Source organism: Lissotriton helveticus, chromosome 1_1 (genome assembly GCF_964261635.1).
Source record: "Lissotriton helveticus chromosome 1_1, aLisHel1.1, whole genome shotgun sequence".
Taxonomy (NCBI): Eukaryota; Metazoa; Chordata; class Amphibia; order Caudata; family Salamandridae; genus Lissotriton; species Lissotriton helveticus.
Window position 1 is genome coordinate 61,809,754 of NC_136057.1, and position 14,489 is coordinate 61,824,242.

At 46.6% G+C, this 14,489-nt stretch overlaps 2 protein-coding genes across 2 annotated transcripts in view; one reads left to right on the forward strand and one right to left on the reverse strand.

Annotated features, from left to right (window-relative positions):
• LOC144824223 (uncharacterized) overlaps positions 1–14,489 on the forward strand; it is a 476,700-nt gene that overhangs the window by 134,921 nt on the left and 327,290 nt on the right. The gene's annotated exons all lie outside the window — the stretch shown is intronic.
• LOC144824108 (uncharacterized) overlaps positions 1–14,489 on the reverse strand; it is a 45,284-nt gene that overhangs the window by 22,381 nt on the left and 8,414 nt on the right. Inside the window, exon 2 of the mRNA XM_078683245.1 lies at positions 8,281–10,241. Coding sequence (XP_078539371.1) covers positions 8,281–10,210 — 1,930 coding nt within the window. The 5' untranslated portion in view covers positions 10,211–10,241. The remainder of the gene's footprint in view (positions 1–8,280; positions 10,242–14,489) is intronic.

Here is a 14,489-nt window from a genome sequence, read left to right on the forward strand (position 1 = left end):
GCTACCTCGCTTTTTATACCTTTTTTTAAATATTCCTTATTACACTGGTGCCTTTTTTTCAGAACTCTTCGCACAGAGTTGATCAGGTTGTTTTGGGGAGGCAAGCAGCCCCGACTGCGGTGGTCGGTATTGACGCAATCCTATGCTAAAGGAGGTTTCGACCTGCCTGATTTTGAGGCCTATTATATTAGTGCCCAGGCGCATTATGCCTACTTCTGGATGAAACCCGTGCCTTTCGTGCCACAATTGGCGGCGGAAGACTGAATAGCTAACCCGATCCCCTTGAATGGCCTATTATAGGCCTCTGTTGCGGCCATTGAGACACCGTACACGACGCTAACGTGCACTATAGATGCTTGGAAGCGTATTGCTAAAATCCTCTGTTCCCCTCTGCTATACTCGGCGAAAATGCCCCTTACTTATCATCCGCGACTGGCACTCCTCCAGGAGACGGGTTTCCAAATGTTGTGCAAACGCCTACACATGAGCACGTGGGGTGGCCTATTTACCGAGGGACACTCCACCACAATGGATAGCTTTTTCAAGGAATACAGACCTACTCCTCTTGATACCTTTTATTATATACGATTGCGACAGGGGATGAAGGGGATTTTACCGGACTTCCTGCAGGAACCTGCTAACCTAGCACCGCTGCACTACATGTTGGGGTCTAAGGATGGTACACATCTAGTTTCAGGCCTTTATAGTCAGATCAGGGAGCACCGACCAGGAGTAGATGGGTCCGCCCGGCTCCATTGGGAGGAGGATCTGCACATTGAAATTACGGACGAGCAGTGGCTTTATTGCTGTAATATTACCGCCAGAATATCTGCTAGTTGTAGGCTCAAAATAATACATTATAGATTTTTGCAACGATTGTACTATACACCACTAAAAAAATTCAAATTCCATCTATCTGACAATGATAAGTGTGAACGGTGTCATGCGGAACATGCTGGTTTTTTATTTGGCGTGGGAATGCCCTGGTGTCTGGGAATTCTAGCAGCATGTACATGAGGCCTTGGAGATTATGGTAGGAGCTCCCTTGAATGTTGACCCCTTACTGCTTTTGTTGGGTTGCACAATGTCTGTCCCTAAAACTTATAGGAAATGTCTCGACGTTGTCACTTTGCTAGCAAAGAGAAAGGTGGCATGTCGCTGGGGGAGGGGTAGAGCCCCAAAATTTAAAGATTGGTTGGATGATGTCATATATTGTCAGGCACAGAATGCAATCTACGCTGATTCGCAGCCGCCCTCATGCAGACAGAAGGACATTTGGGGGCCGCTGACTGTATATCTTATCTCTCAAGGAGCAAATGATGGTGACTCTATATGTAATGATGTGGGCAGCACTGATGTTGGGGGTCTGGTTATGTAAACGTATTCACAATATATCATTTTTCAAGTTTGACACCTTGCGAATGTACTGCTTTGAGATATAATTGCTTTCGCTTTACCTTTCGATTGCCGTAGTGCCTTAATTCGACTGCTATGTTTCCACTGTTATTATGATATGCTCCTTCTACAGGTTATCGGTGATGTCCTGGTATGAGTCTATGGTTGGCACCTGATACATTTGCTTTTCTATGTCATTACCACTGTATGATGCTTGTCTTATTGCTCAATGATCTGTCTTAAATTGATATGCTTTCTTCTTACCTTGCATGGAACACGTACTATTAGACCCTTGTACTGTTGTTGTATATCTATGAAAATACCAAAATAAAGATTTAAAAAAAAAAAAGAAAAAAAGGCATCATTTCCTTGCAAGATTAAAAATATAGAATTTATCTACATTTCTCAGTGCACTACTTAGGGTAAGGGGGGTATACCTCACAATCATACTAGATTGATAATGCCCACTGAAGGCACAAAAAGTTGAACTTAAAAATCAGTGATGCCACTGCGATCCCCTGCGGCTACAAAATCACCCGCAAAAACAGCGTCGACCGACCAGGAGAAGGCAAAGCCATCATCCGCAAGAACACCCACCAACTGACCACTTACTTGAATGACTCAACGACTACCATGGAACACCTCCCCTTCCAGATCCAGAACAACCCCAACACCACCCTAATCTACAAGACCCCCAGCCCCCACCCGACCTACAATGAAGCCACCGTAGACCTCATCGCACCCCAGGCTCTAGCATCCACCGATTACATCCCACTCGGAGACCTCCACTTCCACTTGGACAACCCCAGTGACCAAAACACCGACTCCCTACTGGAGAACCTCGCCAACATTGGACTTAAGCAGCTAATCACTACATAGACCCACGCAGCCAGACAAACGTTAGAACTCGTCTTCTCTGTCATCGGGAACATCATCTACAGCCACACCACCGAACTCCTCTGGTCCAACCTGCACTGTGTGAACTTAGCAGTTCCCACCGTTCACCACGACCCTCACCCCCCTCCGCCACATCTGTTGTAGCTGAAGCAAGGCCACCGAAGGACTTCTTGTCATCTTTCTCAGCATGACCGCACTACCAGAAGATGCCAACACAGCAGCACACAACCGTCATCAATGGATCTCCAACTGAGCAGACACACCAGCACCCCTCAAAAAGACACCAGGCAGGCAAAACTTCAAGAAAGCCACCTGGTTCACTTCAGCCCTCCACAAGTCCAAACGTACCAGCAGACAACTCGAGAAGAGATAGAGGCACAACAAAATCCCAGAAACCCAAGCAAACCGCTGTCAACGCACACCACCTTCTCCTTAAAACCACAAAGAAAACGGCCATCAAAGACAGAATCAACGCCTATGCACACAACAGCACAGAAGTCTTTGCCTTCGTCCAGGAGTTCTTCAGGCCCAACAGCGAGACCACAGACGTTTCACCCTCCCTAAGACCTGTGCAACAAACTCAGCACATTCTTCACCACAAGATCAGGCAGAACTACGACAGCTTTGACACCCAAGACCCTGCTACAATGCCTGCCACCACCCCACACAACAAGGCCTTACCCCAACATATCTTACTCAACTGGACTCCACTCACCACAGATGACACACTCAAGCATCCATTCCAGAGCCCCACTGGATCCTTGCCCGTTTCACATCTTCCATTGAGCAGCCGCAGCACCATCAACTGCGCCATCAAAACTGCCACATTCCCTGCTGCCTCAAAACACGCCAAGATCAACCCCCCTGCTGAAGAAGCCATTTGCAGACCCGACAGACCTCAAGTACCTCTCCCTTGACAAGGTCATCGAAAAGGCCCTCAACATCCAACTCTCCAAGTTCATCGAAGCGAACCATGTCCAGAACAACTCCCAATCTGGCTTCCAAAGCAATTATAGCACCGAGCTCAGACTCCTCGCCGCCATCGACGACATTCGCTCCCTCCTCAACTGGGGCGAAACCGCCACCCTCATCCTACTGGACCTCTTGGCCACCTTTGACAACATCTCCCACCGCACCTAATCACAAGATTCCAGGATGCTGGTATCCACAACAAATGCAGCTACAAGCTACAATGCACGGAAACCTGTAGGGATTCAAAAAGGCAATAATGTATTCACCAGACGTGACACTGACTGAGTTCAAGGCCGGGGTCTACGTGACCCATGGGGCACCAGATACCTGCTGTTGAAAGGGGACACAGCACACAGCTTCTCGAAGAAGCAGAGACGGTGACAGGCGGACTCCCAGGGACCACAAGTCTTGGCTGCAGGGGTCCGCAGCGTGCACCCACAAGGATACGGGCACTCTGGGACAGGCGGTCTCTCATGCGGCTGCGAAGGCCCGGGCTGGTGGTGGCGATTACTCTCGTCTTACAGCTCCGTGGTGGGCTCACAGCGGCAGCAGCTCTCTCTTAGCTGCAGCGGCCCACAAGACAATAGCGAGAATCCTCGACAATGGTGAGCAAGATGCGGGCAGACAGCGGCAGCAGCTCTCCCTTAGCTGCAACGGCCCACAGGACAAATCACAATGAGGCAACGTTGGCAAAGGTGCGGGCTCTCAGTGGCAGCAGCTCTCTCTCAAATGCGGCGGCCCACAGGACAGATCGCAATGATGCAAAGTTGGCAAAAGTGCGGGCACTCAGTGGCAGCAGCTCTCTCTTAGCTGCAGCGGCCCTAAGGACAAATCATGATGATGCAAAGTTGGCAAAGGTGAGGGCACTCAGCGGCAGCAGCTCTGTCTTAGCTGCGCCGGCCCACAGGACGAATCACGATGATGCAAAGTTGGCAACGGTGCAGGCACTCAGCGGCAGCAGCTCTCTCTTAGCTACGGCGGCACACATGACTAATTACGGTGATATAAAATTGGCAAAGGTGCGGGCACTCCACGGCAGCAGCTCTCTCTTAGCTGCGACGGCCCACAGGACGAATCAAAGTGATACAAAGTTGGCAAAGGTGCAGACACTCAGCGACAGCAGCTCTCTCTTAGCTGCGGCGGCCCACAGGACGAATCAAAGTGATACAAAGTTGGCAAAGGTGCGGGCACTCAGTGGCAGCAGCTCTCTCTTAGCTGCGGTGGCCCACAGAACGAATCACGGTGATACAAAGTTGGCAAAGGTGAGGGCACTCAGCGGCAGCAGCTCTCTCTTAGCTACGGCCGCCCACAGGATGAAGGATGGTCTTGACAAGGCTGGCACAATGCTGGTCACTCAGTGGCTACAGCTCTTTGTTAACTGCAGCGGCCCACACAGATTCAGCGAAGGTTCTGAAGGTGCATATTCAGGCAGGCTCTCAGCGGTGACAGCTCTCGCTTAGCTGCAGCGTCCCACACAGATTTAGCAAAGGTTCCCAGTCCGCGTTCCTCATAGTAGAACTAGAGAATCCGGATTGCAAGCAGAATTCCTCACACAGGAATTCCGACGGCTGACGGGGTGAAGTCTAATATCCCTGAGACTTCGGCAGGAGGCGCTCTCGATTCAGGCCCTCGAGTAGTTTCTTCAGAAAGCTTGGTGAAAGTTTCAAAAGCCCTTTCCTCTGTTCACTCGGACAGAGTTTCGTCTTGACATCCAGAAGGAACACACCTGGACGAGGTTCCAGGGCCGTGTTTTATACCTAAAAAGTCTTTGTTCTCTAAAGCCACAAATCACTCAATCCAGTCAGAGCCAGTTCGGTGGGGTCGGGGAGAACTTAGTTTATGAGGCGGCATCTTGCCCTTTCAGAATGCCGGGGTCTCCTATCAGACGCCCAGTGTGTGGGGGGGGTGGAGCCATCATTCACCTTGCCAGGCACGGCCTTGCTCAGATCAAAGAGTCACCCCTCCCCATGCTCTGAATACTGATCTCTCTCTCCAGCCAGGTCTGACCCAGCTGGTCCCGCTGCTCCAAAACAAGACGGCCAATATATATACTAGCAAAGCCTACAGGAAAGCTCAGGCAAGAAAACACCATCATTTCCAAAAGAGCCGTTTTCGAACATGGGATATATAAATGGTTCTTAATACAAGGTGTATCTCAATGTCCTGAGCATAAACATATCAAACTTGATGTTCCTATCAGGTTCTGGGGGTTAGATAGGATTATAGAAGGTTATCGTCAACCTGCCCATTCTGGCTTATGAGAACGGATAGCTTCACGATGGTAACAGTGAAATGGAGGGTAACTCGCTATTAGAACATGCTACACAGAGCTGGGCATTATGGTTATCCTAATTCATACAGTCATCTTTACACAGGGAGCATTTGTGCTGTGGCACAAATGATTAGCAGTAGCACGGTGTCCAGAGCATCTAAATCCAGCCAACATAAAAGATAGGAAGCGAAAAGAGGAAGGGAGACCCACACCAATGATGCTAGGTCTAACAAAACATAATTGAAGCAGCGGTTTAAAGCAACAAATGGAACGTTGATTTTCTTTCTTTTGCTCTATTTTGCTAGCTTACTGTGACTAGCAGAGAGAACAAGCTTATTTATTCAACTCCTTAGATAGAGGAAAGGTGGAATCATGGAATCTTTCTGCATGTTTCTACATGTTCCGAGGTACTGCAGCTTTTTTTATGACTTGTATTGAACTGTTTCTAATATCTGTGTGCAAAAAATATCCCACAGGTTTTTGATGTGTGGAGAAGTGTGGCTCAATGGGTGGAGAAGTGTGGCTCAATGGTTAGAGCGGCAGACCCTGATGCAGAGGTCTAGCCCGGGACCAGGGCTTAATTCCCCGCCTCGGCGGGTCTTGGGCTAAAAAATTCCACGGACCTGATAATTCTCGCCTCGGGGCCTATTCCAATCATGGAGTCCCACTCTGCAACTCTGGGCAATAGCTTGCTTAATCTCCACAACGGCCCCCACAACTCTAAGGATGCCTGGCCTCCACCTTGGGGTTGCCCAGGAGTGGACACCTCACAGGGAAAGCCAGGATGGGTTCCACAGCGCTATTCGTACAAGCGCCTTGAGAACCTTGTGGGTGAGTAGCGCGCTATACAAGTATCAATTTACATTTTTTTTACAATTTACATTTATGTGTTTAATTTTGCACTAGAGCCTTTATTTTTATTCTTCATGTTTGCAAACGTAATTGCTCTTTCATATGAAAGAGCTGCGCACAAGGTTTTAAGTGGTTTGTGGTAAAGGTGATGGTGTGAACATGCATTATATGAGCTAAAGTACCACCTGGCGCACATTATAAGATTACTGCAAGTCACCTCGGAGTCACATAACCTTATAAATTAACTCTGCCTTCGGCCTCGCTCCTCTATATTGTTATGGAACGCCTCGCTGACATGCAATATCCTTATAATGTGTGGCCGGAGGTACTTTATCCCTAATATATTTTCACTGAATAAGGTTAAAGTGAAATTATAGTTGGTTTTGTTACACCTTAATGGATCTTAAAAAAAAAAATCGCTTAAAAATCAAGGGTAAAGAGCATTTATAGTTAAAACTTAAAACGGATCAAACCACTGCAATATGCAAGTTCTAGTTAGAACCACAATCCATAACTCGCACTACGGGTGTGTAAACCCTAACTCATGATGCGATGACATTTTACATACTTAAAGAGTTTGCTGCCTCCTCTTAGCAATTAGGAAAATCACTATGCAGTGGAAGTCCACGAGGGCGCCTAGGATAGAAACATGGCGAGCGGATGTTATGAAGTGGGGCAGAATAGAAGGGGCAGCCCTCAGGAAGGAGGAAGAAGGTGGTAGGACGAAAGCCCCGCTAGCGATGGACTGGGAGGTCATGCTATTGGAAATGGCGGACAAGGACCAGCCGCCGTCCCGGGACACCTGAATGCATTGAGGCCATGAGGGAAGTGGGTGGATTAAAACGGACCCACGGATTGCACCAGGGGGGTTGGTAGAATCGCGGCTCAATATTTCTGGAGGGGAGTGGATAAAGCAGGGGAGTAAAAACTAGACCGGCTAGGAGAAATGGAGCACCATAGTTGGCAGGGAAGGGGAGGGATAGTTGGGGAGCGTGTGGGTGGGCATACATAAACCCTGCAGTAAACAGAGTCACTCCCTACTGTATGCACAACTGGGAAGTTATGTACTAGACGGGGATGCTACGATATGTGTGTGGAGTTGGGGAGAAAAATGAAAAACGTGTTGTACTGTAAATTTGCCATAATGATTACACTCAACTGTGATGATTGTACATTCACGAATAAAGTTCGTTTAAAAAAAAAAAAGAGTTTGCTAAAGTCAGGATGTTGCTGTAGGGAGATCGCTACTTTTGTCTGCGCATAAAACAATTCATAACACACTTGAGACTGAGCTAGAGGTTGGGAGGGTGAACTCACCAGTGACACATAACAAATCACTTTGTGTAACTGTCTATCAGGAGAAGGTGTGCACTCCTAGAGAACTGTTGAGGCTGAATACAGGCTAGGATTTTTATATCAGGAACTGGAGATGAGTGAGTTTTACCCACTGTAACCGTGCAACAGGAAACAGTTTCCTCTCTAGACTGCGCATGTCTGCTATTTTCAATGAACACCACATCACTTGCATCAGACTAATAAGTTTGATTCCAGCCAATAATTCCTCCCATGAATAGCGCCGTTTCCAGTTCCTCAGCCTGGAATGGGGACGAACAAGGAAGGACGAGAGCTACTGGCCTATTTGTCTCATGCAGAGTCCCATCACCAGGCCTGTTTCTGCACAGGAAGGATGCAGTCCTGGGTGGAACCAGAGGAGTGTGCAGGGACACATCTGCACCCTGTGTACTCTGGGGGTCAGTATCTCTCAGGGGGTTCCACCCACCCAAACCATATTAATTCCCTCGGAGACTTACTAAAATCTGCCCATATGCATTCTAAAGAGGTTACATGTGTTAGTATGCCTTCCACGTGTCCATTTATAGTGAAACACATACCTGGGGTGGCTTTGGATGGCAATAAATGTGACTGTGTTGGTCCTGTCTCCATTGAGTCTGAGGGGGCGTCTTCATCTGCAGTAATTGTGTCCAGTTCTAGGTATGATGGAGGCACAGGCTGACCCTGTTCTTCAGGACAGAGCAGTTCTGCCTTGCAGTTCTGATGTTGATGCTGTGATTCAGGATGGAGTGGTTCGAGTATGTAGCTCGGATCTGAACCCTGTGCATCAGTACAAGCTGGTTCTAGCTTGCATTTCTGATTTGAATCCTGCTCCTCAGTGTGCAGTGGTTCCACCGTGTTGTTTTGATCTGTTTTTTGTGCTTCAGGAAACACCGATTCTCTCTCTCGATCCAGTGCAGCAGTGTGCAGTGGTTCCACCGTGTTGTTCTGATCTGTTTTTTGTGCGTCAGGAAGCACCGATTCTCTCTCTCGAAACACTGCAGCAGTGTGCAGTTGTTCCACCGTGTTGTTCTGATCTGTTTTTTGTGCTTCAGGAAGCACCGATTCTCTCTCTCGATCCAGTGCAGCAGTGTGCAGTGGTTCCACCGTGTTGTTCTGATCTGAACCCAGTGCATCTGCACAGGTCTGTTCTAGCTCATCTTTCTGCTCTCGTTCCAGTGCTTCAGGATGCATAGATTCCAGCTCGTAGTTCACATTTGGATCCTGCGCATAAGGACGTTCCTGCTTCAAGCATAGGTGTTGCTGTAGGCGCTGGGTTTGTTGTGACCCCAACTCATCCAAGGACAATAGCCCAGACTCTATGTGTTCGTCTGATGACATCCCATCAGGTGACACGGGTTGTAGGCTGCGGTTCTCCTGGGAAACTTGGAAAACAAAACACATAAATTCTTCCTCCAAGGGATCATCATGTTCCTTCCCATTTGGTAGCGCAGGTTGTATACAGTGGTTTTGCTGTGGTTCATGTCCTTCAGGAAATACTGGGTGTGAGTAGAGGTTCTGTTGCTGGTCCCAGCTATTAGCAGACAACGGGGATGGTTCTTGCTTCAGGTGCCCATCTGGTTCTCTCTCTTCTGGGAACGCTGACTGTATGCTCTGGTCTTGCTCTGGTGCCTGGCCAAGCACAAATTCTGAGTGAAGACACAGGTTTGCCTCCAGTGATCTGCCTGGAGGATCCATCTGAGAGCATCTGGATAGAGTACAATCCAGCTGTAGTCCATTTCCATCTGGAAACCCAGATTGCATGGACTGTTCCTGCTCCAACTGGTGTACATCTGGAAACCTAGTCCGCATGCACTGGTCCTGCTGTGATTCATGTACATCTGGAAACCCAGGCTGCATGCACTGGTCCTGCTGTGATTCATGTACATCTGGAAACCCAGGCTGCATGCACTGGTCTCGCTTCGACTCGTGTACATCTGGAAACCCAGGTTGCAAGCACTTGTCCTCCCGTGGGTCACAACGATCGGGAAACACTGGCTGTAGACAAAGGTTTGGCTCATATGGACGCACTTGAACATCAGTCGGAGAAGAGAGCTTACAGTCCTGCTTTGGTGCATGCCTATCAGAAAACACTGTCTGAAGACACAAGCTCGGATCCCCTGGCCTGTCCAGTTGAGGTGTCGCAGGAGACCGGCTAACAGTACAATCTCTAATGCTCGCTGAAGAGACCATCTCCAAAGACACCATATCATTATCTAGGTAACATTGATCCTTTTCTATCCAGATTTTCTTAATCAGCCCAGCGACTCTAGAAGGTACGTCCTCCACAGCATTCATCAAGTTATCCAGTTTGGCTTCCAACTCCTCCAGCATGGATAGAAGGATAATGTGGGGCAGGTTCTCCAAAAGCGGTTCCAGGTCCTGGTCCCTCTGAGCATCATTTCGGGATCCTGAAGTTGAGATGTCATGGAGAGATTCACGTGAACACTGAGCTGTCACTTTCTTTCCTGGAGCCCGTCTTCTCTCCATTCTGGTACTCTGATATTCAAGTCTCAAGTGTCTACAGAGGAGAGGAAAAGAGAAAAGATAACACGTTATCACAGGACCACTAGGCCAAAATATTCCTTCCTGTCTCACCAACCCCAGTGTGATCAGAGGAAATTGCGAATTTCTAAAACCAGAAAAAAATTAAATCATTAAAATATAACAAAATCCATAACATAGTTCATATATTATGAAACGCACTGATTTGAAATGTATTTCCAACACTATGTGTGTTCCTTGGTCTGCTCAAATTTCACACATTTATGAAAATAATTTATACTGTAACAGCCTTGCAGCAATGAAAGGTTTATAATACCCTAGCAGACAAGACTGCTCTTTCATTCTCACTTACACTGTACACCTCTCTTTTGCAATATTCAGTTCAGTGACGGAAGCACGCACCAACATACCAAACCTCTACAGGATTTACAAGATGCTTATTATGTCTCTACATATAAAGAGAGCCTGTTCAACCTGGGGTTTCTTGGAACAGAATCAGAAATATGCAAAAGAGAAGACAACAAATCAGACCAGGGAAGAATGTGGTATGAGCAGGCTTGTGGGCTGTTAGATTTCTGGGAAAACACTTGAAGTTAGATTCAAATGGATTTAGCTGGGAGAGAGCCCCGTATGGAAGGAGCTTGTACCACAAAGCTGCGTCCACCTGATCTGATCTTCTGTAATTTCGGAATAGCAAGTAAATTCAAGTGAGATCGTAAGTTTTTTGCGGGTGTATCTTGCAATGAAGTGAGGGGCTAGACCTCTCAACCCTTTAGGGCTGAGGCAGAGGGTCTTAGACTGGATTTGTTATTTCAATATAGGTGTGACGTGTGTCCACCTCGGTAGATGATGTAGTAAACAAGCTGCTTCGCTGTGAATTACTTGTAGTCTATGAATGGTGATACTGGGTATTCTTACATATACGTGGTTGGCATAATGCGATCTAGATAGGACTGCGGCCACCACTATTGCTTTTCTTGTATAAAGTGGGAGGAGTGGGGTTAGTTTCTTAAGCAGTTTCAGCATAAATCTGCATGTAGATCCTACTGCTCCAGCAGCTGTTTCTTGCTAAGAATACTTTCGATTATCACTCAGTAGCTTTTAGCTGTGGGTTTAGGCTCCAGTGTCAATCTCATTTTTGTTGGTGAGTAAAGTTGTTTCCAAACCTTGGTCTTATTCTTTTGAATTACAATCTCAGTTTGGTCAATATTCAGTTTTAGCTGATTCAACCTCATCAAGTAATCATCAAATTGCATCATATTTTGAGACTGGAGTGGTGAGGCTGACATTCCATTGATAAGAATTATCTGAGAGCTGGTGTATTTATAAAGCCTGGAACCTCTTGAAGACAGTTCTCTGACCAATAGTTTTTGCAGGTTAAGGGAGCAGAGGTATTACCTGATAATTCTTGGTTAAATCCGGGACTTCTCCCTGGTTTTTCAGTATCGTGAGCTCTACAGAATTTTGAAAAACACTTGGAACGACAGCTTGAGCTGCTGAATTGATGAAAACGCTCTGCAGGGGATTGCTCAAGACCTCGCTTTTCGACGGAGACACAGCAGCCTCAGCGTCCAGATACCATTAGGGGTGTGCCTTATAAATGCTGATTGATTGATTGATTGGGAGGTCAGAGATTCCATGACTGCTGGAGGGCAAGGTCATTGGTGACCCGGATTTGACCTTGATCACAAATACATGAAGCTTGTTTATTTCTTCAAACAAGGATAAGGGGGTTGAGTTCTTTCAGACTTGACTTCAGAAAATATAGCCTTACATAAGAAAGTAAGAGATAAGGAGATAAATAGGAAATGTAGGAAGCTGTACAATGAAGCTAGAAAAACTAGGATAAATGAAATGAAAGAGAAGGCTTGGGAGAATCTTAAAGAAGCTTCAACAAGTAAAGACAGCTCCCTATTTTGGCAGGGCGTGAACGCACCTTTTTTTACTAACAAGCCCCATGTGCCTTCTATTGAGGTAGCAATTGATGAAAAAACTTGGCTGGACTTCTTTTTAAATGTTTACTCCCTACTGAATGCCACAGAGATGGAAACAGACTGCATGCTAGTGCTCAGGTGGGGGGGGGGGGTTGGGGGGGGCAGGGGGCGGGAATGAGGGCTGGGGGGGGGGCTGCGGACCACCAGGTTTTTCTGCCTATTGACTTTTATATCATGCTTGAAAATGTAACCATGGCCACAAATGCAAGCAAGAGTGGCAAGGCCCCAGGCCTGGATGGGAAACCAATTAATGTATTTAGGTCAATTCCGCAGCTGTGGTCCCCAATATTAACACAGGTTTTATGAGCATGCTGTGTAAAAGCATTTATAGATACATGGTGCGAATCGATCATTGTCCCACTTTTTAAGAAGGGGAATCGGGAAAATTGCGCCTGCTACCACCCGATATCCTTATTAGAGTCACTTATGAATGTAGCAGGAAGGATTGTTTTAGATCGGTTGCAAACACGGGCAGGAGAAAACAATATTTTAAGTGATGTACACTGTGGTTTTGTATCTGGTTTCAGAATCAACGAGCAGGCTCTTAATCTTAGTATTTTAAGTGGAAAGTACACTCAGGCTAAATCAGGGACATTTTATTTGGCATTCGTCGACCTTACAGCCGCATTTGACTGCATTATACACAGAAAACTATGGGGCATTCTTAGTGATCTCAAGGTCGACCCAATACTAATCCAGTTTCTAAGACAGTAATACTCTGGTGCCACAGCTAAAGTTCGTTATGGACTTAAGGTAGAGTGAACCGCACTGTTCAAAGTGGAGAGGGGAGTGAGGCAAGGATGCGTTTTGGCACCACTCCTGTTCACTCTTTATACCAACGCATTGGAACAGGAGTAGGTGTCAAATGCTAGGGACCCGCCTTATGTAAATAAGCGTCCGATAGTCTCCCTTCTCTACACGGATGATGCGTTACTTATGGCAGGTACACAGATTGGTTTACATGGGGGGTGTTACTTTTTATACTAGTGTTATGGACAACCTGGGTTTGAAAATGAATACAAAGAAAAGCTTTATAATGACTTGTGGGAGAGGGAAACAAAAGTGTAGAAGCTTTCAAGCTTCAGGGAGCAGGGTGGTACCTATTAACTCTTTTACATATCTGGGTGTCCTATTTAACCGTACTGGGTCTTGGGCTCAAGTGATCAAGACTAGGAGCCTTTTGCTTATGAAGTCTACTGCGGCCTGACTTCATTTTATGAAAAACTGGGCAAAAGGCCACCCGAAATTCTCCTGATAATCTACCAGGATAAATGCGTGAGCATAGCAACCTTTGGGACGGGAATATGGGGATTTCACGATTGTGCACCAATCCAACATGTGGAAAACGCTTTAAGATTATATTGACAGTTCCCACCAGCACCCCAGTTTTTAACTGCCACAGCGAGTTAGGTGTATCATACATCTCAGACTTAATTAAGGTACAACCTGTGCTGCTCTGGCATAGAATTTAGACCTCCACCAGCACAGGCCTAAATAAGGAAATCCTAACTGACGCAATGAAATTAGACCATGCCAGCAAGATTACTTGGCTAAAATACGTAAAAAGCTTTCTGCAGGATATTGAGCATCCAGAATACTTTTGCCTACCTTAAGCAATGAATTCCATACATCGGAAGGAATTCAAAAAAGCTTGTATGACTTTCCTGGAAGAGAACAGGTTAGCTCTGGAAATGAATAAACGTATGGTGGTTCAGCACTAAATAATTACTATAACGTATGTTAGAAATGGGATCTCTGGCTGACTAGGGCTCGCGCCAAAACCAGTCAGAGACCACCACTCTAAGTCAGGGCAAGGTAGTTACACGCCAAGATAACCCCTGCTCACCCCCTTGGTAACGTGACACGAGCAGTAAGGCTAAACTCGGAGGCTATGTAAGTTAAGCATTTGCGCGCGCACCCAGCAACAACACCCAAGGCCCACCACAAAGGAAACTCCAGACAAGGTTATGTATAATAATAGCCTTTGTATTGTAGCAAACACATTAGATAAAAACACACACTTTACAATGTGCCAACAGGCACGGGCAGAATTTACGGGGATATATGTACAGGACAGGGCCACATGGACCACTATCAGGAATATGCACTTGTAGATTTAGAATACTTGTAGAAATATCACTTGGCACATAGAATAATAATCACTGTAGTACAAAAATAGAAAATAGGGCACACAACCAGTAACTACCGGTAACAGGTAAGTACCACCCACGCAACCCTAACCACCTTAGGAGAATATTACACAGGGAACC